General features: G+C 38.9%; 1 protein-coding gene and 1 long non-coding RNA gene across 2 annotated transcripts; one reads left to right on the top strand and one right to left on the bottom strand.

Annotated features, from left to right (window-relative positions):
- Positions 1–555: 555 nt before the first annotated feature.
- On the bottom strand, positions 556–26,787 carry LOC130928551 (gastrula zinc finger protein XlCGF57.1-like). Its single transcript, XM_057855247.1, has 3 exons — positions 26,387–26,787; positions 9,851–9,934; positions 556–6,827 (listed from the first exon to the last, which is right to left on the bottom strand). Exons 1-3 carry the CDS (start codon positions 26,520–26,522, stop codon positions 5,533–5,535), a joined length of 1,515 nt encoding a protein of 504 aa, XP_057711230.1. The 5' UTR covers positions 26,523–26,787; the 3' UTR covers positions 556–5,532.
- LOC130928573 (uncharacterized) lies at positions 12,166–12,804 on the top strand. Its single transcript, XR_009066716.1, has 3 exons — positions 12,166–12,266; positions 12,332–12,382; positions 12,776–12,804. It is a non-coding gene; the product is annotated as an uncharacterized LOC130928573 (long non-coding RNA).
- Positions 26,788–27,673: the final 886 nt, after the last annotated feature.

The following is a 27,673-nucleotide window of genomic DNA, read 5'->3' as shown; positions in this document are numbered from 1 at the left end:
GGATGGTTTTGAATTTAACTGTTTAAACTGTAAGAATAAGCATGGTGTCGCCTTGTAAGTGGATAAAAAATTGAACTACAAAGTTGTAGAAAATATGAAAACTGTGGTTGATAACCTGTTGGAATGTATAACAATTGAATTAGATCAGGGGTGGCGAACCCTGGTCCTCGAGAGCCGCAATCCAGCTTGGTTTTTTTCATGTCTCCTTCCTTTTACACACCTGGATCAATGACCAGCTCATCAGCAAGCTCTGTAATTACCTTATAACAATCCTGATAATTTGATTCAGGTGTGTTGGAGGAGGGAGACATGAAAAAAACCAAGCTGGATTGCAGCTCTCGAGGACCAGGGTTGGCCACCCCTGAATTAGATGAAGAAAAAAAGCAAAAATGTCATAAACAGCTGTATATATAGAGCATCAGGCTCTGGTACTAAAACATTCAGGGACTGGATAGGAGAAATGTTTTCAAAAGCCATTCAAAAAGATGTGTTCATTTTGTTGCGGATTTCAATATTTATTTGCTCAATCCGAACAAGCACCAAGCGGTTGATAAATTTATCAATGCCATGTACAGTATGAGTTTGTATCCAAAAATTACCAGACCGAGTCAAATCACATCCCACAGTGCTACTTTAATAGATAATATATTCACCAATGACAATGAAAGTAATCCAGTAAGCGGACTGTTGATTAAAAATATTTGTGATCACCTACCAGTTTTTACAGTTTATTACAGCACCCAGCTAAGAAATTTGCCAGAGCACAATGTCGAGTACAGGCGAGTGAGGACAGAGGAAACTCTGGACTCATTCAAAATAGATTTACTGGCACAAAATTAGGAAAACGTATGTAATGGAAGTGACATGTATAAGAAACATTTTTTAATATATTCACATTATTATATGATAAAAACTGTCCAATACAACGGTACAGCAGAAAACAAAAGTACAAAGCTTTACCATGGTTCACGAAGCGATTACAAAACACTTTTAAGAAGAAAAATACACTGTATAGAGAATTCATAAAACACAGAACTACAAAGGCAGAAAAAAATATAAAAATAAACTGACCAATATCATAAGGGTATGTAGGAAACAATACTATCGTAAAACATTGTACAACAACAAAAACGACATGCAACATCTAGCATGAGGGACAAATGCATGTTTGACCCCCTCCTAGCAACAGTTGCTAATGTCATGAATATTAATGAGCAAGGTGACATGCTACGTACGGTAAGCTATTTTATTAAATATCTAATGTTCTTAAGTAGTTAAAATAGAGGTTTTGTATTTAGGAAATGTGTGGGGAGAAATTAGGAGATTTGGGGTTAGGGTTACTGCTTGTTCTGTTAACTTTTATTTTTGTAAATCATTGGAAAAAAAATACAATTCTGAATGAAAATGTGTTTGTGTTATAGGAATAACTGTGGCAAAAGCAGTTTTATCTGCATTTAAGTGGTTTTCCGAGGTTTGAACCCCATCTCCCCTTAAAAAAAAAAAAAAAAAAGTTCCGGCAAGAAATTCCTAGCCACTTTCACCCCTGCTACTACTTTGCAACAGTTTGTGTTGTGATGAGAAACAGATATACTATGTATGTGCTATGAAATAAGTCCTCGTCTTCTACCTGACAATTTCTTGGAGAGGGCTGTGGAGATGCTGGAGCTGGAGATTCCAGTGTGGTCATAGACCGAAATCGCAGGGCCAGCATGGGGCCCCAACTCTGCAGAGGAGAACTGCCTGGATGTGTGAGATATGCAATGTGGGCCTTTGTCTCCACCCAGAGAAGAACTGCCACTGGCAGGGCTTCTGAAGAATCAAAGACTAAAAAATGAATATAGTTTTCATTTTATCGCCTGTTTTGCACATTAAATGGCAAAGTATCTAACAAATTTTATATTGTAGTTTATATTTAAACACGTATATAATGTATTACATACTGCGTATGATAGATATTTTTATATATATATAGCCACTATTTTGCACTCTTACCTTTGACAATACCTGCTTTTTTTGTTGAATTATCGAATATAAAACTATTCAGTCTCATTTTTTTCTGTTGAATGTTTATCCTAACAAGTTGAATAAATATCATGCTTAAAAACGTTTCGTCGATCATATTTGGTTGTCAATGGGACATCAATACTACAAATTTTGACAAAAATGTTTAGATTTTTGTCTTTTTGGGTCCAAAATGTTGATTATAATTGGTTGAAGAAAACAACAGTTTGGACATGAAGGTTATGGTGTCCTAAAAAAGTGACCCAATCTGGTAATTTAGATTTTTTTCCTTTGAAATATAAAGGCAACATCAAAGGTATGCATATTTGGAAAAAAGATAGGCTTAGGTGTTAAAAAAAAAAAGTAAAATACAAAAAGAAACGTAAATACACGTCACTGCCATGTTCCGTACATTGACTGTTTTTCTCGTTCTTTAGCACAGCGTGGGTTGCCATATAACCGCTCATTTACAACCCCCATTTGAGCGGTGTAATTGACCGCTTGTCGGGCAACTTCTGCAGCCTCGTATGCCACACAAACGAAGCGGCTAGATCTGCCGCGTCGGTACCGGCGATACTTCGGGTATTGCAGAAAAGGCTGTACCGTCACATTTTCTGAATCTTAAAATCAACTTGGAAACAAAGTATCGGTTTTAGTTACAACCCTAGTTTTGAGTTATTATAATTAGGCTTGCTCTGAACAAAGGGAAGAGGAGGCTAAGACTGAGTTCTTTATAATGAATAAAATTAACAAGCACAGTGAAGTACAAGCACTTTAAAATTCAAAGCAGAGTGAAGATTTTCATTGATGGGGGCCGGAATGATTAAAAGCTCAAACAATTTTAATCATCATTGTCCGATTTGTTCGACAAAGTATTAGTCCAAAATAAAGAAAAGAGGACTCAGAGATTATTGTCGTTCTGTTACTATGAGGGAAAAAAAGTCCTCCTGTTACGTAGCAGTGACGGGATCTGTCGTTCACTTGAGTAAACGAATCCATTCCGGTTCGTTCAGTAAAAAGATTCGTTCAAACAAATCGTTCAACGAATCGTTCGCCCTCTTCATATCCCTCCCCGCCCAAATGAATCGTTCGGTTAGTGAACGGGAAGTGACGTTGCCGAACGAATCACCAAAGACCGCTTCGCAGTATAACTGAACGGGAAGTGACATTACTTGGTCCCTCCCTCTCTTGCATACATTGACCACTCGTCGTAGTTTCAGAAATGAGTGACAGGCGATATCATTCTGCTTTCACAAACAGCCTCGTCTCCCTCCCGCTGCTGCAAAAGCGAGGGAGAACTTCCGCGTCGTCTGTCCTAGTTCAATGGGATCAAAGTCATGGCTCGTGCTTGCATTTCGATTTAGGACACGGTTAAACATTTTCCTTTTGTAGGGGGAGTGGGGTTTTGGGGTCGGGGGCGCATGGACTTTCTTTAGCATGATCTTGATCACATATACAATGCTGCTGCTACCAGCCAACGCGGCATGCTTGCTGTCACGAAAATAAAAATAAATCGAAAGTTTAATTTCTAAATATGGAACGACCAACACATCATATTTACCTCTCGCTCTGTTGTAGTTTAGTTTTTATGCTCATCACTATTATTTTTGGTCACTATTGTTAAAACTAAAGTGTAAATAGCTAGTTGTCAAATGTTGCTGCTCTGAAATAAAAACAATACTACACTTTGATATTTGACAGTTTAATTGCAAGTCAGTATTAAGATGATCGTATTGAATTTTTGCACTGGTATTAACAGATAAAATAATCCGGTCAGCTCCCCTGTCGTCCCCTCATCTCAGATCGTCAAATGCTGACGAGAAATAATTGTTTGCTCTTTACGAAGTTGCCTTTCTACTCTCATTAGTCTGTTAAGAAAAATGTAGACATATTGTGACATCTCCCGTGTCCGCGTGCGTTGTTTTTGGGCGCTTGAGTAGCACATGATAGACGGATGGACATAATTTGTCAAACCAACTAACACCCGACACACTCTGACACGAAAGAAAATAAAACAGTCGGAAAAAATTGACATGTATATACAGTTTCATAATCAGTATTATGGGGATCATACTAAATATTTTTTTCTGTGCACGAGGTAAATATCGCTGCCGTGAAGCCTCCATACAATGACAGTTTTCTCCCCCCGCACTGCCATCACGCGACCGCAGCTCAGCTTTTGCTTGCCTCGTAGCTACCCGCGAAAGTGTTTTAAACTACTGTAAATTGGATAGTATGTAGTCCCGAGTCTGTTGAGAAAAGTAGTACACTAAACCATGCTCGCTAGGTTTGTGTGGTGTTTTTGTCTGTTTGAGCAGCATTTGATAGGCTCCACATTAACAAATATGTGACAAAGTCATTTCCTTTCATTTTTTGACTCTTTTACCGCATTACTGCAAAGTCAAGTTAGCAGCAAGCTAGGTCAGGAACCGGAGCCTCCGGAGGACCGAGTCACTGAACGGGAAGTGACATAACTCAGTCTTGCCCTCCTGCCTGCACGCTGGCTGCTTATTGGCTACACGTGGAAGTGAGTGACAGACGCCCTGATTCTTTTTCCGCTCCCTCCCCTGCCCGAGATGAGGTTGGCGTCCGATTGGTCGTGTGCGATGTCAGAAGACGCTGCCGCTTGCTCAACGCCCTCCCACGCAGCGAACAAGCACCAACCTCATAGAACGAATCAGTGCAGATGGTGATTAGTTCGGTCTCGTTCACCCAAACAATTCGTTCAAAAAGAACGAATCGTTCGCGACCGATACAACACTATTACGTAGGGGTAATGTAGCTGAAGAAGCAGCCATGTACTTTCTGTAGCGCTTTGCCGCCTCCACCAAAATCAACGATAATGAAAGCATCTCATGAAGCTGTGTTTAAGAATCAGTTTCCAAAATAAGGAAATCCGTTAACTTTTAGCTCATCTAAATCAAATTATAATCAATGGAAGGATTTTACTGATGCTTTGTCGGAGCTCCCTGCTAAGGTACGTTACTGTAAGTGTATAGGCCGTTATTCAGCTGCATTACCCCTAAGTAATAATACAACTTTTTTTCTTTTAGTAAGAGTACAACTACAATCTCGTAGTCATTTTTATCCCTCCCTTAATTTGGTCCCAATACTCTGTCATGTCACTGTCAGTCAAGAGTAGTAATCATAACTTTTTAAATTATATGTAATCACACCTCCCCCAAAAAACTTATTTATGAGCCAATCATAATTTTCCATATTTCTGTAATTATTGATAAAGGATTTAGAATTTTTGTAATTTGGGGGTCTACTTTTTCAAATATTAGCTGTGAAAAGTGTAGTTTGAAAGAGGAAGAGTATTGTATAAATAATGCCACTCAACTTGAGCATTAAATCAGGTGAGCCAATACTTTTGGCAATACTGTCGATCCACATCATACAAGGATTGTACAAAGCACATGTAAGGCACCAATACTGCCAATCCTCAACAGTATTTAAGGAAACACTACATACTACAATTGGCCTGCGTGCACAATGTGATGAAGGCAGCATGGATGACAGGCAAAACAGTCATTGGCCACTGCTTCTCACACCAATACACACGTGTTTCTTAATCTGATACTTGTGAGCGAATTTTTTACCACAAACTGAACAGGAGAAAGGTTTTTCGCCAGTGTGGGTTCTTATGTGTGCTTTTAAGTTTTGAATTTGAGTGAATCCTCGTCCACAAACTGAGCAGGAAAAAGGTTTTTCGCCAGTGTGGGTTCTTGTGTGTGTTTGTAAGTGCTCAATTTGAGCGAATCCTCGTCCACAAACTGAGCAGGAAAAAGGTTTTTTACTCGTGTGGGTTCCTGTGTGTCGATTTAAGTTGTTCTTCTTAATGAATGTTTTACCACAAACTGAGCAGGAAAAAGGTTTTTCACCAGTGTGTGTTCTTATGTGTACTTTTAAGTGGTGACTTTGGGTGAATCCTTGACCACAAACTAAGCAGGAAAAGGGGTTTTCGCCAGTGTGGGTTCTTGTGTGCACTTTTAAGACACTCTGATGACTGAATCCTTGACCACAAAATGAGCAGGAAAAAGGTTTTTCGCCAGTGTGAGTTCTTGTGTGTACTTTTAAGGCACACCGATGACGGAATCTTTGACCACAAAATGAGCAGGAAAAAGGTTTTTCGCCAGTGTGAATTCTTGCGTGTTCTTTTAAGGCACCCTTACGACTGAATCCTTGACCACAAACTGAGCAGGTAAAAGGTTTTTCGCCAGTGTGAGTTCTTGTGTGTACTTTCAAGGAACTCTGATGACGGAATCCTCGACCACAATCTGAGCAGGAAAAAGGTTTTTCGCCAGTGTGGGTTCTTGCGTGTATTTTTAAGTTGTTCTTGTGACTGAATTTCTGGCCACAAATTGAGCAGGAAATATGGTTTTCTCCGATGTGCGTTCTTATGTGTGTTTGTAAGTTATGCTTTTTAGCGAAACCTCGACCACAAACTGAGCAGGAAAAATGTTTTTCGCCAGTGTGGCTCCTCATATGCATACGACAAGTATAGTTATTAGTAAAGGTTTTCCCATGGTGAGGTTTCTTATGACCATCGTCTTTGTAAGGTGAGTGTGACGTTGGGCCATTTCCACCTGATGGTGCGATGAAAATGTGTGCTTGCGATCCTTCTGTTGAGCTGCTGCCGCTTGGAGGCTCCGCCCCTCTGCCAGCCTCACTCGGACCATCTTTACTCTTCAAGGGCTCACCAGTCGACCAGGTGATATTGTCCTCGTCTTTAATGTATGGCAGCTCTACCTCCTCCTTTTTGATTGGAAGTTGTACTTCTCTCTTTAGCTGTTGAGCGTCAGGACCAAGATATTTGCTGAAACCTGCAAGACATAAGAAGACAAATGATATATTTTATGGACCATCTATCCAGCTACTAGGCCATGAGGTTAGACTGGCTCAGAGAGCAAGAGAGAAGAACCATAACAAAGATCTATTTGAAATATTTAATTAGCCATGCTAATGACGTAGGGCTGGGCGATATGGCCTTAAGCACGTATCGCGGTAAATTGAGCAGATTTACCTCGATAACGATAAACGACAATAAATTCGCCCAAGCGGAAAGTTATATAATTTGAAAATCTGAATCAATGCATGAAATACAGATTAACAGTTTCTTGTTGATTTATTTATCAGCTTTCAATTTAATATGTTTAACAATCGTACATGAAGTTTAAACATTAAGTATACAAAAATTTATTGTAAACAATAACAATTCAAGTATGAACATTTATAACAGCTTGTATGGCTTGAACAATGTACATTGTCAAAATCAATATGCCTGTGCAAACATGTCATTGTAATACAAATGACTTACACCTTGAACAGTACACTTCGAAAAGACAACTTATTGTTAATGGCTGCTGTGATATATTTACTTAACACAAGTGTTTACTTCAAGGTTTCAGTTTTTTTTTTCCCCAGTGCATTTTTTAATACATGCAAGCACACATGAACCCCCACACAGACACACACACATTAAAGCTGCATTGATCTAATGACACAGAATTAAGCACATACAGAAAAATAGCTGGGGCCATTAAACAGTCAAAATTTTCACTGTTGGATTGTACTTTATGCTGAATGCTTTACTATCACAACAGCCATCAGAAATCACACATAGACAGAGATACACAATAACGTGATATACTAATTGCTAGATGCAGTCCGTGCCCAATCCACTCATTAAGTTCAGCTGTTTTGCCAAGGTTAGAGCCGCTATCCGACTCCATCAAGTTTATTTGTAGCGTTAGCCACTAGCGTTAGCCTGTGGCTTGGCTACTACTAGAAAGCATTGAAAGCATCCTCTTTGGAAATCGTGAGAACAAGGGAGGAGAGCGGGTGAAAGCCTGTCTGGATGCCGCCAAGAGTCTATTTAAAGTCGGGTGAATGTTTGGCGAACCTACCTTAAGCCACACTCCATCACGTTTGCTTGTAGCGTTCGCCGCTCTTGTTTGTTTGGCTTCCTGATAACCACGTGACTCCATACGTAAGCACACTTTCTGCTTTCTTAAAGGGGAATGGACATTCCCGAACAACACAGAGTCAAAGCGGGATGAAAAGACTATATTTTCTTGTTATATTAAATTACCAAATTTACCGTCATGGTCAAAATTACGTAGGTCATTGTGAAGAATTTCGGTGCCGGTAAATTTTCGATTTATCGCCCTGCTCTATAATGACGTAGCTCTCAGCTACAGTAGATGTACGTAAAATGTGAAACTAATTACTTCTACGTTACCCTTCGTAATAATAGGGCTTTTTTTCTCGTCGCAATCGTACAACTTACATCTCGTAGTCCTTTTTTTCTCTCCTTTATTTGGCCCTAACTTGGAATGAGCTCGACGACAAGCTAAAAGTGTTTTTTATTAGGTATTTATTTATATTTATTAGGTATTTTTTCACGTACTTAACTCCGCGGATACGTGACAATTATCTATCTGCTCTGCTGGTGCTCTCTCTAATGCTGACAACAATATAAACATACCACAAAATGAGAGAGTAAAAGGGAAGGCAGTGTTCTGAATCTGTTTGCATTCCGTTCTCCTGCACTTGTAATGCCAGCAGCATTTGACCTCATTGTTTGTCATTTATGTGTTTATTTGTACTTTAAGAATTTAAGTGTTCCAAAATGTTTTGTGAATTAATAATTTGCAACAAAAAATTGATAAGTTAAAAAAAATAAAAACAAACATTTATTAGACTAGTCGACTAATCGTTTAAGTCTGCATACTAATCGGGAGAAAAATAATCGTTTGGGACTGCCCTAGATTGAAGTGAATTTTGGGGGGGATTCAAACAACTTTTTGATTGAAGTAATACTAATTCAATCAAAAAATAAGTTGCTTCAAACAAAACACAAAATCACTTCAATCAAAAAAAAAAAAAAAAATTTCAATCCAGGGCTCCAGACTGCCCCGAATGGGGGCATTTGGCGACTAAAATTAGAGCCTGAGCGAGTATTATTTTCATCTACTCGCACTCCTTCACGGTTAAATCGACTAGTTCGCTGTCATGTAACAAGCTGGTTTGCCAAGGGAAAATAAACAGAAGAAAAGGCCTTCCAGGCCACTTACAGGAGAGAGCGAGACTTACTAAACGGCCGCTCCGAGAGGCACCATCTACCAAATGTTGAGTGCCCATTGATTGTAACATTCTAAGTAAAGAGTAAACTTTTTCATTTTCTCAAGATTTATTTTTTTCTCAACTCTGCGACTACTTATAAAAGCAGAGTGTGACCACGCTCTCCCTCCCGTATTATGCATTCATATGAGTTCATGAAAGAAACACCTCTCTTTTTAAAATACGTTGGGGGTTTTGGCTCACTCGGCCAAAAAGGTTCCCGACCCCCGACTTCAACCCATGACTATCTTTAGATTCTGCATTTTTAAAACTTTGTCATATTTATTTATATTTATTTTCTGTCATGAATGGGGCACTCCGCATCCATATTAAGAGCTAGGGCTCCCGAAATGAAAAAAATCCATTGTTAAACAAGAATAGGCATGTGCCTGTATGAGATTGCGACAGTATGATAACCTTAAGCAAAAATAGGCATGGCAAGAACTAGGTACCATTTACAAACACAACTGAAGACAGAATGGCGGACAAGACTTCAGCATTGTAAAGTCAGGTACGTCATTACCCCAGGACTACCTGTAGTCAAGTCGATGCCATGGCGCAAACCTTACGTCGATTCATGAGTACATTGCACCAAGACTAAGCAAGTAAAGCCACTACCAGTACATTAGACTGAAAAACATTTCCACACTTATGAGATGGTACCAAATTGAATTTCTGCCTCATCTGAAGAAGAAGAAAAAAAAAAAGCAACCCTTAGAATGACCTTGGATGGGTCCGGACTCTTCCTCCTCCTTGATGCGTGCAGACTCTTGGTCCTCAGGACGATGGGCTTGGCTGACATATAGATCTGCAAGACCACAAGCACATGGGCAAAATCTTATTTCATTTGCAAACTTGTGTCCCCAAAGTTGTTTTCTGCTTAAGAAAATTCCTCCTTGCCAATTTTTTTTTTTAATTCATGTTTTGTTGTCATCCAATCCAATTCAAATTACTTCAATGGGCATGACATTAGAGCGACTGGTTGTCATAGTCGACATCATGGATGACGTAAACGTGCTGACGAGCACACCATCCTGTCGACGGTTAATAAAGGGTTAAAAAATATATGCGTGGAAAGTTGAGAATGGCCGACGCTCGGGATTCAAGCTGGGAAAGCGGCACAAAGCCAAAAAAAGCGCACCAGAGTGACCAAAGCATGGACTTATTTCAACGAATCAATGAGGGGACACTGTACAACCAACCACGGCAGCACATCGGCCGTAAATAAACACCTGAATCGCCGTCACCTTGGTATAATTTTGGAAGATGACAGGAGACATTTTTTTAATAATGTTGCCTTTACAGTGGGGAGAACAAGTATTTGATACACTGCCAATGGGAAAACCCATTGGCAGTGTATCAAATACTTGTTCTCCCCACTGTATGTGGCTCGTACAACAGAGTATTAGGAGTTAATGTCGGGCTCATGAGCTGAATAAGCAGCTTAGTACTTTACGTAAGACGTTGCCGCCTCTGGTAAAATCAACAATGTTGGAAGCATCCAGTGTTTTGGAATCGGTTTTACAAATAAGGAAATCCTTATTATTTTGCTTCATCCACGTTAAATTATAATCAATAGAATTTATACTAATGCTTTGTCGTAAATCTGAGGGAAGGTACATGTATATTAAGTGCGTAGCGGCTCAAAGCAACATTAGCCCTATGTGGTAATGCGACTTTTTTTTTCCCTTTAATGCCATTCTTTTTTGGGAAAATTATTTGGCCCCAATACGTAGCACCGTATCATTCCACATCATTTTTTTTTTTTCACGTACTTCACTCCAGTGGAACGTGACATTTATCTACTCTGCTTATGCTCACTCTATTGCTGGGAACAATATAGACAATACAGAAAAAGACAAATAATTGTTTTGAATCCTGTAGGAAAAGTGAAGTCACAGTGTTCTGAAACGGTTTCTATTCCATCCTTTTGCACTAGTTAATGCCATCAGCATTTGACTTCATTGTTTTTTGTGATGTGTGATTGTTTTTTATGTGTTTATTTGTACTTCAATCAAGGATTTAAGTGTTCCAACATGTTTTTGTGATTTAATAATCATCAACAAAAAATAATTTCAAGATTAGTAAATTTTAAAAAAAGTTAATTAAAAAATTATTATAGTCGACTAATCGTTAAAAGAGTCTGCAGACTAATCGGGAGAAAAATAATCGTTTGCGACACCCCGACTTAACATCACATTCAAATCAGGATGACATCAACAAAAACAGTCTCATAAAATACATGAAAAAGGAATAAAAGCATAATAGAGGCCAAGTCATATATTGTGTATGTGCGCAGGGCAACAAATGAATGGCTTTTACGTTCTAAAATGAATGCCTAAAACTTTAAAAAATGTCAGATCCGACACCGTTTCTATTTCAAAGAGTGTGAAAATAAATCTGAACAGGGTCCTTACCTCTAAACCATTGAGCGGTGCAACAACTAATCAATGAATAAATCTGTTGCAGGGTTCTTGCACTATTTTAAAAGTTAAATTGAATTGTTAAGACCTGCAAAATATAAGACTAAAACATGTGGCAACAATTTGTGAAAAAAAAAAACTAACTGTTTAGGGTTCTTGTACTATTTTAAAAATCAGATTGAATGCTTTTTAAGACCTTCAAATTATAAGACAAAACACGTGGCAACTATTTGTGAAGAAAAAAAATATATATATATTTCATTGTAAACACAGAGGTGGTGGTCTTTTCTTCCTGTCACGTGCGACTCGACGGCTTTGTATGGAGGACCAGAAGTGCAAAGTTAAAGGGGAACTGAAGAGCTTTTCAGATTTCGCTCTTAAGTGTTTTACTCAGTTAAATTGTATTAAATGCGTCATTCGCTCTCTCAAAAAGTCACATAAAATAATAATAATAATAATTGACCGCGTAGTTTTTGAGTTATGGCCATAGCAACACCATAGCAACGAGGGACGCGCCGTCCTGCCGACCCCTACCTCGTGACGTAACTTCCAGGAAGCCTCGCCACCACTCTGAACACGGAAATATAGCACCACGCTATCCTCGCCATATATTACTCGCGGGATTCGTCATGCCATCTCGATGTGTAGCGATATGAATTACTCACAGGAAGACTCGAGACTCTAGGAGTGGTCCAAAAAAAAACTTCTCCTGCAAAGGTTTGGACCGTTTTTGTTAGCATGCATACAGGTCCCCAATCGGCTCATTGTTTTCATCATTTCAGCCACGACAGCTTTGAAAACCTACAACAATGCAACCTTGGTTTTCCAAAGACGTAAGTAGAACATTAATGGCTTTTTTTTTTTTTTTATAAACGAGGGGGACTCCTACTGCCTGTTTGTTGAAGTGCGACATTTTTTTTTTTTTTTTTTGCTGTTGGCCTGTCATAAGTAGATAGGTTGGCTGACATGTCGTCTACTCATGTGATTTTATTACTATATCAATAGGTGTTATGTAAATTCAAATGTCCCCAGCACCAAATAGGTCCTTGGCTCGTTTTTTATATTTCAACATCAAGGTCTGCCTATTTGAAGAGGGAACAATAGCATCAAATAGATGCTGCTATGACTGGGGCATTATTATTTGATCACCAAGAAATTATTATTAAATTAAAATTAGGATTCATCCAATATTTTCATGCTGCTGTGATTTTTTTTTTCTTCTCCAGGAAGCCAAACATAAAAAATTAAGCGGCGGAAACCCTCAACACGATGAAAAAAGCGTTGCAAGTCAGTTGCCACCCAGTTTCCCAAAATCAAGAGAGAGTGGGTCGAGTCATATGACGACCCAGTGATGCGGTGTCCAGCGATGACGACTGAAGAGATCCTATGAGGCCTGCCAGATGCTGAATTTCTTCCGTCTGCGACATCAGATGACGATGATTTAGGAGAAATAAATGTAGCAAATTTTGATGACATGAAATCATAAACTAGTCATATATACAGTACACATTTTTTAAAAGAAAAATCAAGTTACCTTCATATTTTAATGATAATGCATTATCTTTGTATAGAGAACACTTCATGCTACAGAAATGAGTAAATACATATTTCCCACTGCCATTATCATTTTTCAATGTTGCGCTAGTCTGTTGCAATCCTAACTTTGTGTTGCTTACTAAAATTATGCTCTTTGATGTGTGCCGTTGTGTGCTTGGTATAACATGTTGTGTCACAATCTGACAACGAAAGCTAATGCTGATTCAACATAAACCTGGTATCATTTATTATTGCGGCCTATTGAATATTTTTTCAGAATGTAATATAATTACAATATATTATATACCAATAGAATACATTAAACAGTCAACAAAATGTGTCAATGTTGTTAACAATTCATGGTTTTATTTTTTTAATGAAATTCATGCAGTCAGTGCTTCAGCCTCCGCAAGTTTGGCTCTCACGTCTGGGATCTCTTGATGACACAGGCATACTCTTGGAAGGGTAATTACTTGACGGTTTACAGCAACACCTGGAAAATAAAATGGTTTTGTCATTTATTTTGAAATATCAATAACATATCATTCATTTAGCCACATTTGGGCTAGCTTTATCATATTTAGATCGGTAGGAGCTGTCCCATTACCTAAAATCCAGTTTTAGCTATGTGTAGAGCATTCAGCCATATTTGGGCTAGCTTTATCATATTTAGATCGGTAGGAGCTGTCCCAATACCTAATATCCAGTTTTAGCTATGTGTACAGCATTCAATTAGCCACATTTGGGCTAGCTTTATCATATTTAGATCGGTAGGAGCTGTCCCATTACCTAATATCCAGTTTTAGCTATGTGTAGAGCATTCATTTAGCCACATTTGGGCTAGCTTTATCATATTTAGATCGGTAGGAGCTGTCCCATTACCTAATATCCAGTTTTAGCTATGTGTAGAGCATTCATTTAGCCACATTTAAGCTAGCTTTATCATATTTAGATTGGTAGGAGCTGTCCCATTACCTAATATCCAGTTTTAGCTATGTGTAGAGCATGGAAAAATATACAACCATGTAATCGCATTCTAATAAAAAAATCTCGATGCTGGACTTACCACTCACTCTCCCGTTCGTGAAGTGTCGAGCTGTCAATTGGCGTCATGACGCCATCTGCTGTGTCAAGTAAATCGCCGTCATCTGACGCCTCAGGTTCAAACATGTAGGGATTAATTGTAGTTCATCTTTCCTGGGAGCCTTGGCCATCGGTAGCGTCACGAAATAGCGATCCTGAATGGTTACCTTTGGTGGAAATATCACTGACATCGTTGTTGCTGCTATGATAGCTGTGGGTAGTCTTCTGTTGCCTACGTCACACTTCCGGGTTTGCGAAGGGACCATTAACGGAGTGCAAAAAAACTAAAAAAACGCAAATTATCCTTACAATTACGTGTTGATAATGTCATGGTTGTTTTTACGAACTTGTCCCAAGTTTATATTCATAAAATTACACCAAAATCCGGAAAGTTTAATTACAGTTTAATTATAAAATGTGTCATGAAAATGTTTGGATTTCAATATTTATTTAATAATTTCAATATTTATGTAAGGCATGCATGGTAGCGATGGCTGAGGTTCTGCATGAGCTCTTTCGGGATTTAATGACAGGCATACGTATTACTTAGCAGAACACGTTAACACAGAACATTTGGACCCTGAGCACTTGGCTTACAAAACACAGCGGTTTAGTATATTACTTAATGCGATTGGGCCAGCCATGTTGGGAAGGAAGGAGAACTAGCTTGATCACCTCAAACCTCGCCTAGTTTACAGAGTTTGATGAGCTAATGACAGAAAACATGAGTTCATGCAGTACAAGAGGAACGAGAGTGCAAGAATGAATATTGAAATAAATAAATAAACATTGAACAAATATTCTCTCATATATACTCATCTGAAATTACAACGAGTGCCATCAGCACCAAAAAATTGCTAGGCTAGGACGCGACGATTTGGGCCATTTGAAGAACCTAAACCATACGTCGATGTCCATATTAAGGTCGTTTTCACAGGCTTAAACCAGAATTACATTCATTAAGTTGAAATACCTTTCTTCGGACTTTCCCCCCCCATTTCCAACGGCGCGCAGACGTAGTTAGGTGTAGGTTAACAACAGGAGAACCGATGTGATTTCCAAAATAAGGCATGTAAAGGAACAATTTACATTTTACGTGCTATTTTAGACGACTTATGGCAAATACTGCGTAAATATTGAGCTATATATATTCTTTTAGACGTCATTTTAAATTATTCAAATTACAATTATCTTTAAAAAATTGTCATTTACAATGCCTGTCAGCTTTTAATTTGGTGTGGCGGTGTGCCACAAATCATTTTTATGTAGGGGAAACCCTGCAAAAATATTGTCTTTAATCATTTGTAAAGCCAATTCTAAAACACTTGATGCCTTCAATATTGTTAATTTTAACGGAAGGGGCATTTATTTTCAAAGTAATAGTATTGCTCAGAGAATTTTGAATTAATAGTACGAGAATAAAAGTATTATAACGTCGGGCTACTGTAGCTGAATAAGCAGTCTCCGTTAAAATCAACAATATTGAAAGGATGTTGTGTTGTAGAATCAGTTTTACAAATAAGGAAATCATTATTTTGCCTCATTTACATCAAATTACAATCAATACAGGAATTGATACTAATGCCTGGTCATAGCTACCAGCGAAGGTACATTTATGTCAAGTAATAATGCGACTTTTTTTTTTTCCTCGAAGCAATGGTACGACTTTTACGTCGTAGTCCTTTTTGAATGTATTTATTTTGAATTTATTCCGTTTTTTACGTACTTTACTCCTTTGATACGTGACATTTATTTTTCTACTCTGCTGGTGCGTGCCTTAATGCAGACAATATAGACATACCACAAAAAGTTTACATTCCGTTCTTCTGCACTAGTTAATGGCATCAGCATTTGACCTCATTGTTTGTGATTAATGTGCTTTTTGTACTTTTGGGAAAGAAAATTGGTGTTCCAAAATGTTTTTGTTAAAGATATACGATAATATCGGTCACCGATAATTATCGGCCGATAATGGCAATCATGACGTCACATATATAATCCAGATAATAAAAAAACCGATAATGCAATCCGATAATTATATACTTGATTTAGCCTCCAAATGTGCGCAACCGAAGAATACAGCACGCCGCCTCCTCAACCCCTCCCCTCTCTGAAGCCCCTGAGGGAGGAGGGGTTGAGGAGGCGGAGTTACACAACAAGAAGTAGTTGAATATTATGGCGGCTGTTACTAAAAAAACGAAGCTCTCGCCATCTGCGAAACATGTACCGTAGAAGTTCGACGAGGCAGAAAGAAAGCGTCCTCATTCAAAACCACTAACCCAGCAGCCATTTAAAACTGCATCACAAAGATTTGATGGAACGAATACGAGGCTGCTGCTAGCGGGAATGCTAAAGCTATTGTAAAAACTAACTAAGTCAAACTACGGGGCTTGTGCCGATACAGAGTCGGGCTGTTTGGGAATGCAGCCTATGGCGGGTGGTAAATTCGCATCTAATGCTAAACACCGGCACGACTGGAGACCGATAGTCGGCAAGTAGCCGTCTTCCGACGGAGCCCGCCTTTCTGGCCGGTCCGGCAGGCCGCCGCTGGCGAGGCGGGCCGAGCCCGGTTCCCCGGCCTCGTGACCTCCGGCGAACACCCCGGTTTCTCGAGCGTTCCCCCACGGCGCGCGAGCAGAGCCAGGACCCGAATACGCCGCGGCGAATCGGCCGGGACGGGCGGATTATCCGGTACGAACGTAGCTGCCGCCGCCGAGACGAGACACTTTTTTTTTTTTTCACCTCATTGACCCGAGAACCAAAGCCCTAGATAAAAAAATAATTCAGTTTATACGACCACCCTTCTTAATGAAAAAGTGATGTCCAGGGAGCAAGCTTATCTGACGGCAAGTGGTTAGATAATTTAAACATGGAGAAAACGAAGTCAGCCAGTCAATAATGCATTCAGTATGTAAAATGACGAGCGGTCAGATGACTTTGTAACGCTGCCTTTATTTTCGGCTTAACAAAACTCAGGCACAAAACAACACGCACGCGGATGCGAGCTCCAACTCCATCCAAATAGTACTGCCGTGTAGCAGTTTAGTATGGAGTCACAGGAGTGCCAAAATTAAAATAAATAAATGAATAAATAAATAAAAAGAGAAATAAATATATAAATGAATAGGTAAATTAATGAACGAATAAATAAATATAAAGAGAAATAAATATATAAATAAATAAAAATATAACGGTATACTTTGTTATTGACATTTACTTTTGGTCATTAACAACCACAAACGGAAAAAACAATGACAATATTTTTCATTGACTTTTACTTTCTGTCATTGAACACCACAAACAGAAAAAACAATGACAAATGTATTTTTTGCCTTTGCCTTTTCTGTTTGGCTTTCACATTGTCATTGTCATTTGTCGATCGCCTTTCCTCTTCGGGAATGTAAATGGCAAATGCGCAGAGAAAAGGCCTGTCAATCAAACTACGTTGGGAGGGGCTTTCCAACCAGGAATAGTAGTCGATAACTGATTATTCCTGGTTTAACTTTCCGCACATGCGCCATACGGCTACCCAAGCGCGACCGCGGCTGTTTTGTGTGACTGCACTACGCCACTTCCTCCAATGTCGTCATGATTAAAATTGTCATTGTTTTTTTCCGTTTGTGGTGTTCAATGACAGAAAGTAAAAGTCAATGAAAAATACTGTCATTGTTTTTTCTGTTTGTGGTTGTTAATGACCAAAAGTAAATGTCAATGACAAAGTATACAGTTATATTTTTATTTATTTATATATTTATTTCTCTTTATATTTATTTATTCATTCATTTATTTACCTATTCATTTATTTATTTATATATTTATTTCTCTTTATATTTATTTATTCATTCATTCATTTATTTATTTTTAATTTTGGCACTCCTGTGACTTCATAGTTTAGCTGCTGTAAAGCAAATGTGCCGCAAATGTAAACAAAGCGCTGCAGATTGGGTACATGACATCTCGCTCTTTTGAGTTAATCATTTTCACAGTGTGCAACAAAGCATATAACATTAGCATTGACTTTTCAAATGATTTAAGTTATTTCTCTGCTCAGTTACAGTCACAGTAGATAATCAAATTCTTAAATCAATATTCTGTAGCCACAAATATTATTCAAAATCTTTCCTTCCAAGTTTTTTTTTTTTTTTTTTTTTTTTTTTAAGATTAAGTGTAATAATGTATTGCTTAAAACAAGGCTGTTAAGATTATTTTCAGCTAACTATTTTTCTTCCAAGAAATCTGAGAGAAATACACTTGAAGCGATGGCAGATAATTTCACTTATTGCCAATAGATTTATACTTAAAACTGACTAGTTTTAAGGAGGTGGTTTTGCAGTGTATTAATGTTGTATATGTTAGGAATGGCTTACTTTTAAAGGCATTTTTGTGCAACTTAGGTATTTACTCTGTAAGTAATTGTTGCCAAAGGTTTACCATTACACAATGTCAGACAATATGTCATTATTTAGATGTTTGAATTGACGACTTGTTCATATTTTGTGTTGAAAAAAAGAGCAATAAATTATATTTTTGTACAGTAATATTTTCTTTTGTGTATACTTTACAATTTTACATAAATCTTTTAATAGAATTATCGGCTTGACATTATTGGTTATCGGTTGGAATGAGGAGGAAATTATCTGTAATCGATATCGGTTGAAAAATGTATTATCGTGCATCACTAGTTTTTGTGAAATAATAATCGTCAACAAAAATTTAATTAAAAGTAAAAAAAATTATTGGACTAGTCGACTCATCGTTAAAGTCCGCAGACTAATCGCGAGAAAAATACTCATTTAAGACGGCTCTAGATTGATTTATTCTTTTTTTTTTTTTTTTGATTGAAACAACTTTTTTTGGTTAAGGGAATGTTATTTTGATTTTCGGCCACATTTTGGGAAGGACATTTGTGTCTTTATAATAAAAAAAAAAGTTGCTTCAAACAAAGAAAAAAATATTTTCTAAAGAAAAATCACTTCAATAAAAAAAAAAAAAAAAAAAAAAAAAAAAGTTTTACGTATTTTTTTCATTTGCTCACCCATGCGCAAGAATTAAGATTGCTTTTTTTTCTGACAAACTCCTTCACGGTTAAAACGATGAGTTCGCCAAACGAAAATAGACCTATTTTGATTGAAGCAACTTTTTTTGTTGTCAATTGAATAAAAAAAAGACACTAATCTACCCGCATAATAAGGTGTCTCAAATTTCAGATTCTTTAGATTATTTGCTATTCGGTCGCTACAGATTTGAGAACGATTCACAAACATCCATATTCCTGTTTTTTAAATGAATGCTTCGTAAAGCGGAACTAAAAAACAGCGCGGTCTTCGGAATGCAATGAAGAAGGACCAAGAGTAAACATTCACATAAACCGCCGACAGCCGCTACAAAAAATGCCCAGTTGCAACAAACTACGTCCACGTAATGCTACGGTCAATATCACATTATATAGAACTAGATGCGAAATGACATACTCTACGGCGTTAGTAAAGAGCCGCCATCTTAAATCAGTAGACTTCTCAGGAAGGCTCTGGTGTGGCAAATCTTCCAAGCAAAGCTAATTCACTTTTTAATCTAAAATACTCCTAAATCGACAAACTCTTTACTTGAATCTATCTTTAAAACATTTTTAAACTTTCACATGTCCAAAGAAGACAGAATGGAAATTATGAAATAACGGGAGCAATTTTACCACTTAAACGGCTGATTCACAACATTAAATTAATTGAATGTGTTTAAAGCTGCTGATACAGAATGGGGACTTTAGTATTTTATTGACTGTTTTGAACTGTTAACTTGATACTGAAATACCGTAATTTCCGGATTACAAGCCGCTACTTTTTTCCCCTCATTTTGAGTCCTTCGGCGTATCCCATGATGCGGCCAATTTATCCATTTTTCTAACGACCGCCAGGAGCGCTAGAGCATAAAATAAAAGCGTAAGACACGTGCAATATATGGGTCGAGGAAGAAACTAGTTTGCACTCTAACCCGTATTTTAATTTTGTGCTTTGTGCACGAATAAAAGTAGCAGACCCTCATCGATGTGCATTAGTAAAATTAGCATACCTGCATCATGGATAATGACCTCCGTGAAGTTGGCCCCCCGTCAGACGCAAATTTATATAAAAATTATGTCAATCGTTTGTGCTATGATTGTGCTGGTTTGTGCTGCAAAAAGTTTCGTTTGTGCCATCATCGTTTTGCAGTTATTAAACATTGTTTTTTAGGTCATCCAGAGTTCACCCAGCCCCCCATCTGTGGCGGAATGGAACCCCGGTGGTGTCATTTGATTCTGCCTCGTTAGTGCTGGATTGTGCTGCAAAAAGTTTTGTTTGAACTGCTACGGTTTTCGAGATATTCATAAAAATGTCTAGTGATGACGTCACGCGCAGCCCCCCATCTGCGGCGGAATGGAACGGCGATAATGCCATTTTTTTCTTCGTCGTTAGTGCTGGTTTGTGCTGCAAAAAGTTTCGTTTGTGACATCATCGTTTTGCAGTTATTAAACATTGTTTTTTTAGGTCATCCAGAGTTCACCCAGCCCCCCATCTGCGGCGGAATGGAACCCCAGTGGTGTCATTTGATTCTGCCTCGTTAGTGCTGGATTGTGCTGCAAAAAGTTTTGTTTGAACTGCTACAGTTTTCGAGATATTCATAAAAATGTCTAGTGATGACATCACGCGCAGCCCCCCATCTGCGGCGGAATGGAACGGCAATGATGTCATTTTTTTCTTTGTCGTTAGTGCTGGATTGTGCTGCAAAAAGTTTTGTTTGAACTGCTACGGTTTTCGAGATATTCATAAAAATGTCTAGTGATGACGTCACGCGCAGCCCCCCATCTGCGGCGGAATGGAGCGGCGATGATGCCATTTCTTTCTTCGTCGTTAGTGCTGGATTGTGCTGCAAAAAGTTTTGTTTGAACTGCTACGGTTTTTGAGATATTCATAATAATGTAAAGTGATGACCTCAGTTTTCAGCGCTGCGGGCCACACAATAGATCAGCGGAGAACGTCACTGAAACCTGTCAGTGGACGCAATCTTATTCCTGCACGACGACGACCAGACGTCATCACCATTTTGATTATTGATGTTAACGAGCAGAAAACACGCCATAATAGGAGGAATTTACGAAGCGGTCATGCATTAACATGAAGAGTTTAGACCCTACCCACCGACGACACAAAATCACGTGATCGCTGTATTGTTCCGCCCCATTGTCCGCCATTTTGTGTCTGTATTAGCAATGGTCTCAATTGATCGAGCAATTTATAATGCATTTCATGGAAGACCCGGTGCTTTCGGATGCCGTAAACTCACTGGATGTGTTGCATGAAAGGGGTTATGTGAAAAAGCTTCATTCTATACAGTCGCCAGATTCATATTTGATGCCTAAATCGATATTTTTCGACCCGCTGTCTTCGCCGTCTTTGCCTGACCCTGATATTTACAACTATCTTGTCCACACAAAATCAGCCTATTCTCACGAAAGTTTGAAAAACTTTAAGAGCTTGGAGGCTTATAAATGCTACGTTGCTGGTTGGGTGAAACAGGTCCTCGTACACGAAAATTCGGCAGGAATCTTGTGCTCGGGAAGGTGAGTTACCAAATTTTCAATTCAAAATCTTTTGTACTTGCTAACATCCACTGTCAAGTCTTATGTATTTCATATGATTTGTCAATGGAGCTGGGGCTTTTAATGTTTATATGGTTTAGCGATAGCACTCTCACTACATACATATGTGTATGTTGTCGGCGATTTGCCTAGCAATGATCTTAATTGTGGTTGTCAGCCCAAAACCCTCTAAATAAATATTAAATGCATCTTACAAGATATAAAATGACTACTACATAATCTGTGGTAATCGTTTGGAGCCCAGTTTTCTCGTCGAATTGCAGCAGCCCATCTCGCTCTCCTCTCCGGGTCTCTCGGAATCCGGTAGAACTTCAAGTCTCTCCGTCTATCTTCTCTGTTATTGCAACAGACAGCCACACACGCCTTCACCTAAGCCTGTCGCAATATGCAATAATTCCATTTATCGCGCGATATATAAAAATGAAGGCGGTAATTTTTCCGCTGCGATTTATCGCCTCGCGTGCACGCGTGTGCGCGCGTGCGGCAGACGTGCTGTTAAAAGTTCGTTACCAACTGCGCAAAACGCATCTTCGTTCCAGGTCCGGCAAAAACTAGCGCCAGAGCCAATCGTTCCCATTATATCCTATTGTTCAACGTATACCGGCCGCGTCAGTGCTCCGGAGTGACTGTGGACAATCTATGGCGCACCGGTGTTGTTGGCGTGTGGGCGCTCCCGTCAGGAGTGACATTTCACGCGGGGCGGCTATTTTTCGGCACAACGCTGGATATTTACAACGAAGTCCTCCAAAACATTGTTACCAACTTGGCTGCTACGAATAACCTCACTTTGACAACAAACAGCTGAATGAAATTAAAATCGCTGTGCTTCAAACTCGTCCTGTTTATGAAAGCCGTCATATGCTGGTGCAGTAATGAGCAGACGTGACTCCAGCGGCGCTTGCTAACTTTTTTAATGCGCGGTTGCGCGCACACACTAGATATCATGAAATGGCAAACTAGATGTGCTACGTCCCATGCCATTGGCTACGTGAGCCTAGAGTGATTATGGGACATGTAGTCCATATATTACATCGAGGAATTCTAAACTGTCATTTGTCACATGAGATTAAGAAGGCCAAATCAATCCATACCAGTGACTATAGATAATGTTGCAAATATTGTTAATTCAGTACATGACACAGATGGATTCGGACCATAAATAGGATGTCTTGCTCATGTAGTAAACCTGGCTGCTAAGAGAGCTGTAGCAATCAACGGTGTGCCCTGCCTCACTTTACAAACAGTAAAGATTGTTCTCAGCACTTTTATACAATTTTTTTTCATATCAGTAAGAAGCAAGCACGTAAATATTATGCACTAAAATGCATGTTTATATGATGGCAATTTAATTTTTGCTCGTTAGCAAAAAAAAAAAAAAAAAAAGGAACAAAAAATACAATTGTTATTTTTTTTTTTTTTACAGAGCATTAAATGTATTGAATCGGATCGAAAATCGTGTCCCCCGTATCAAAATTAGTACCGAACCATGACTTAACTGTATCGTTGCATCCCTATGGAACACCATTGCAGAAGCTATGACGGGAAATGTTTTCATTTTCCTAAATGCTTAAGTTATTAAGTGCAATTTTTTTTTTTTTTTAAACACATTTTTTTTATTCTGTGTTTCTGTGCGGTATCAATTTTGTTGTTTTTTACTTAAGAGGCAGGTTCTATTGTTTTTAGTTGTGATTTCTTAAAAAGTATATTTGAATTTGAGAGTAAATATTTATCGTGTTTAAATGGGTGTACTTGATCTATTAATATATACTGTATTCGCAGTTTGTTATTGTAAATTGGTTAAAAAAAATTGGGGGGGGCGCAATAATATCGCATATCGCAATAATTTATGAGAATAATTATCGCACACTAAAATTTGTTATCGCGACAGGCCTACCTTCACCATTTTGATTATTAATGTTAACGAGCAGAAAAACACGCCGTAAATAGGAGGAATGTACGTAGACGTAACAGGTAAACACAATGTGTTGATTGACAATTGGGCGCCACCAGTCAGGAGGACGGAGTTGTGACGTCACGTGGGTAGGGTCCATACAAGTGGGCGGAACCATACAGCGAGCACGTGGTTTTATGACGTAGGTGGGTAGGGTCTATAGACCCTACTCACGTGACGTCACAGCCACGCCCCCGCGCCATGATGTCCGGATACTCGTCATAGAAATGCATTAGCGCTTCTTAAATTCCTCCTATTATTGCACGTTTTACTGCTCGTCAACATTAATACTCAAAATGGTGAAGTCGTGTGTGGCGGTCGGTTACCAAAAACAGAGAAGATAGACGGAGAGACTTGAATTTTTACCGTATTCCGAGAGACCCGAAGAGGAGGCCGCGATTGACTGCTGCAATTCGACGAGAAAACTGGGCTCCAAACGACTACCACAGATTATGTAGTAGTCATTTTATATCTGGTAAGATGCATTTAATATATATTTAGAGGGTTTTGGGCTGACAACCACAATTAAGATCATTGCTAGGCTAATCGCCGACAACATACACGTATGTATGTAGTGAGTGCTATCGCTAAACCATATAAACATTAAAAGCCCTAGCTCCATTGACAAATGACATGAAATACATTAGACTTGACAGTGGATGTTACCAAGAACAAAAGATTTTGAATTGAAAATTTCGTAACTCACCTTCCGAGTAGGGCTGGGCGATATGGCCTTAAACATGTATCACGATAAATTGAGCAGATTTATCTCGATAACGATAAATGACGATAAATTTGCCCAAGCGTACTGTTATATAATTTGAAAATCTGAATCAATGCATGAAATACAGATTAACTGTTTCTTGTTGATTTATTTACCAGCATTCAATTTCATATACTGTATTTAACAATTGTACATGCAGTCTAAACATTAAGTTTATAAAAATGTAATGTAAGCAATAAGAATTCAAGTATGAACATTTATAACAGCGTGTATGACTTGAACAATGTACATTATCAAAATCAATATGCCTGTGCAAACATGTCATTGTAACACAAATGACTTGCAGCTTGAACAGTACACTTCAAAAAGACAACTTGTTAATGGCTGCTGTGACATAATTATTAAATACAAGTGTTTACATTATGGTTTCAGGGTCCCCCCCCAGTGCATTTTTTAATAAATGCACGCACAAATGAAACCCCAAACAAACAGAGAGAGACACACACACACATTAAAGCTATATTGATCTTCTTCAAATGAAACGCTTAAGATTTTATGATAGCAATAATGACACAGAAATAAGCACATACAGAAAAATAGCTGGGGCCATTTCTCGGTCATTATAAGTTTCGCCGTTGGATTGTACTTTAAGCTGAATGCTTTACCATCACAAAAGCTATCAGAGGAATCACACACAGACAGATACAAAATAATGCCACATAGTAATTGCTAGATGCAGTCCGTGCCCAATCCACTCATTAAGTTCAGCCGTTTCGACAAGTTAGAGCCGCTATCCGACTACATCACGTTCATTTGTAGCGTTAGCCGCTAGCTAGCGTTAGCCTGGTTACCAGTAGAAAGCACTGAAAGCACCATCTCCGGAAATTGTGAGAACAGCAGGGAGGACAGCGGGTGAAAGCCCGTCTGGATGCCACCAAGAGTCTACTAAATGTCGGTTAAAAGTTTGGTGAACCTCCCTTAAGCCACACTCCATCACGTTTGGTGAACCTCCCTTAAGCCACACTCCATCACGTTTTGCTTGTAGCGTTAGCTGCTAGCGTTAGCTTACTGGGCTTTTGTTTGATTGGCTCCTTGATGATCACGTGACTCCCTACGTAAGCCCATTGACGGTTTCTTAAAGGGGAATGAACATAGACGGACAACACAGAATCAAAGCGGGATGAAAATACTATATTTTCTTGTTTTATTAATTTACCGAATTTACCGACATGGTCAAAATTACGTCGGTCATCGTTAAGAATTTCGGTGACGGTAAATTTTCGGTTTACCGCCCTGCTCTACTTCCGAGCACAAGATTCCTGCCGAATTTTCGTGTACGAGGACGTGTTTCACCCAACCAGCAACGTAGCATTTATAAGGCTCCAAGCTCTTAAAGTTTTTCAAACTTTCGTGAGAATAGGCTGATTTTGTGTGGACAAGATAGTTGTAAATATCAGGATATCAGATGTCAGGCGAAGCCAGCGGGTCGAAAAACATCGATTTAGGCATCAAATACGGATCTGGCGAATGGATAAACTGAAGCTTTTCCACGTAACGCCTTTTATGCAACGGATCCAATGAGTTTACAGCGTCAGATAACACCGGGGCTTCCATGAATTGCTCTATAACTTGCTCGACTAATTGAAAACAATGAGAATAGGTCTGAAAAAGAGGTACAGTATGGCGGCCGGAAACAGCGACACGCCCATTTTGTGACGTAGGTGAGTAGGGTCTATAGATACACACACGCACACCCCAATAAGTTAACCACCAGTTAACTATGTAAAATGCGATTAAAAATTCGAATGCCTTGACAGCACTACTTTTGACATGAAAAATGAATTCTCATCACCGGGATCGGTCTTCCGTCATGTATGATATACAGTACGTATCATCGAACGTGAACCAACCTTCTAGTCTGTGAAGAACAACCTTTGCGTGCATTATTTTGCACACCGTCGAGGGTTGCTGACGAGGGGGCTCCTCTTTTACCCCACAAAGTTCCTCCTGGAACTTAACTGCAGCCGGTGTCGTTCTCAATGACATTTTCCTTACTTGATTTCTGAAATCTTGACAACGTGCCTTGCAGCTTTGTTAGCAGTTGGTCAGCTAGGCTAGGCTAGGCTAAAGTAGGTCGCAAAACTTCAACGAGTGGTAAGACTCGAAAAACTGATGTTTGACTCCGTAGTGTGGCTAATGCTAAACACGTCGTCGAGACTAAGGTTTAGCTAAGTGACTGAAATCGAGGAAAAACAAGCCACAGACAAAGAAAAATACGTTCCACCTCTGGCCAGTCTTATCTTTTGCATTTCCGCCCGGATTGCATGATGGGAAAGACAGTCTCTAGCCTAGTTATCACACCGTAAAGCCCGCCTACTTCGAAAAAAAAAAAAAAAAACAGCCCAACTTTCCTTTCAAGATAAAAATCTTTCTCTTAAATCAATCCATCGTAGGCTGACCATATTTTGATTTCTAAAAAAAAGAGGACACTCAGCCCGGCCTCAAGAAACTTGAATTTTACTCAAAGTTCACTCAAAGATGCCTATATACCCTACCCACCGACGTCACAAAATCACGTGACCCGCCATCTTGGCCGTCTGTCTGTGGCTATATTACCATTAGTGTCAATGGAACGAGCAAATTAAAATGCATTTTATGGAAGACCCAGTGCTTTCCGACGCCGTAAACTCACTGGATGTTTTACACAAAAGGCGTTATGTGGAAAAGCTTCGTTTTATACAGTCGCCGGATCCATATTTGATGCCTAAATCGCTATTTTTCGACACGTTCTCTTCGCCGTCTCTGCCTGACATCTGCTATCCAGATATCTATCACTACCTAATCCACACAAAGTCGGCATATTCTCACGAAAGTTTAAAAAACTTTAAGAGCTTGGAGGCTTATAAATACTTTGTTGCTGGTTGGGTGAAAGAAGTCCTCGTCCGCGAAAATTCGGCAGGAATCTATCTTGTGCTCGGGAAGGTGAGTTACGACATTTTCAATTCAAAATCTTTTATTCTCGCTAACATCCACTGTCAAGTCTAATTTATTTCATGTCGTTTGTCAATGCAGTTAGGGGTTTTTATGTTTATATGGTTTAGCGATACCACTCTCACTACATACATACGTGTATGTTGTCGGCGATTAGCCTCGCAGTGATCTTAATTGTGGTTATTTGTCAGCCCCAAACCCTCTAA

The sequence above is a fragment of the Corythoichthys intestinalis genome, chromosome 13, assembly GCF_030265065.1.
Source record: "Corythoichthys intestinalis isolate RoL2023-P3 chromosome 13, ASM3026506v1, whole genome shotgun sequence".
In the NCBI taxonomy this organism is placed as follows: Eukaryota; Metazoa; Chordata; class Actinopteri; order Syngnathiformes; family Syngnathidae; genus Corythoichthys; species Corythoichthys intestinalis.
This window is presented reverse-complemented; position numbering and strand designations above follow the sequence as displayed.

Excerpts from the sequence above, each read along its gene's own strand:
- LOC130928551 (XM_057855247.1), bottom strand. The coding sequence starts at position 26,522 with ATGTCATTGAGAACGACACCGGCTGCAGTTAAGTTCCAGGAGGAACTT. Across the intron at positions 9,935-26,386 it reads TGTTCTTCACAGACTAGAAG|ATCTATATGTCAGCCAAGCC; the intron begins GTTGGTTCACGT and ends GTGGTCTTGCAG. Across the intron at positions 6,828-9,850 it reads AGAGTCCGGACCCATCCAAG|GTTTCAGCAAATATCTTGGT; the intron begins GTCATTCTAAGG and ends TATGTCTTGCAG.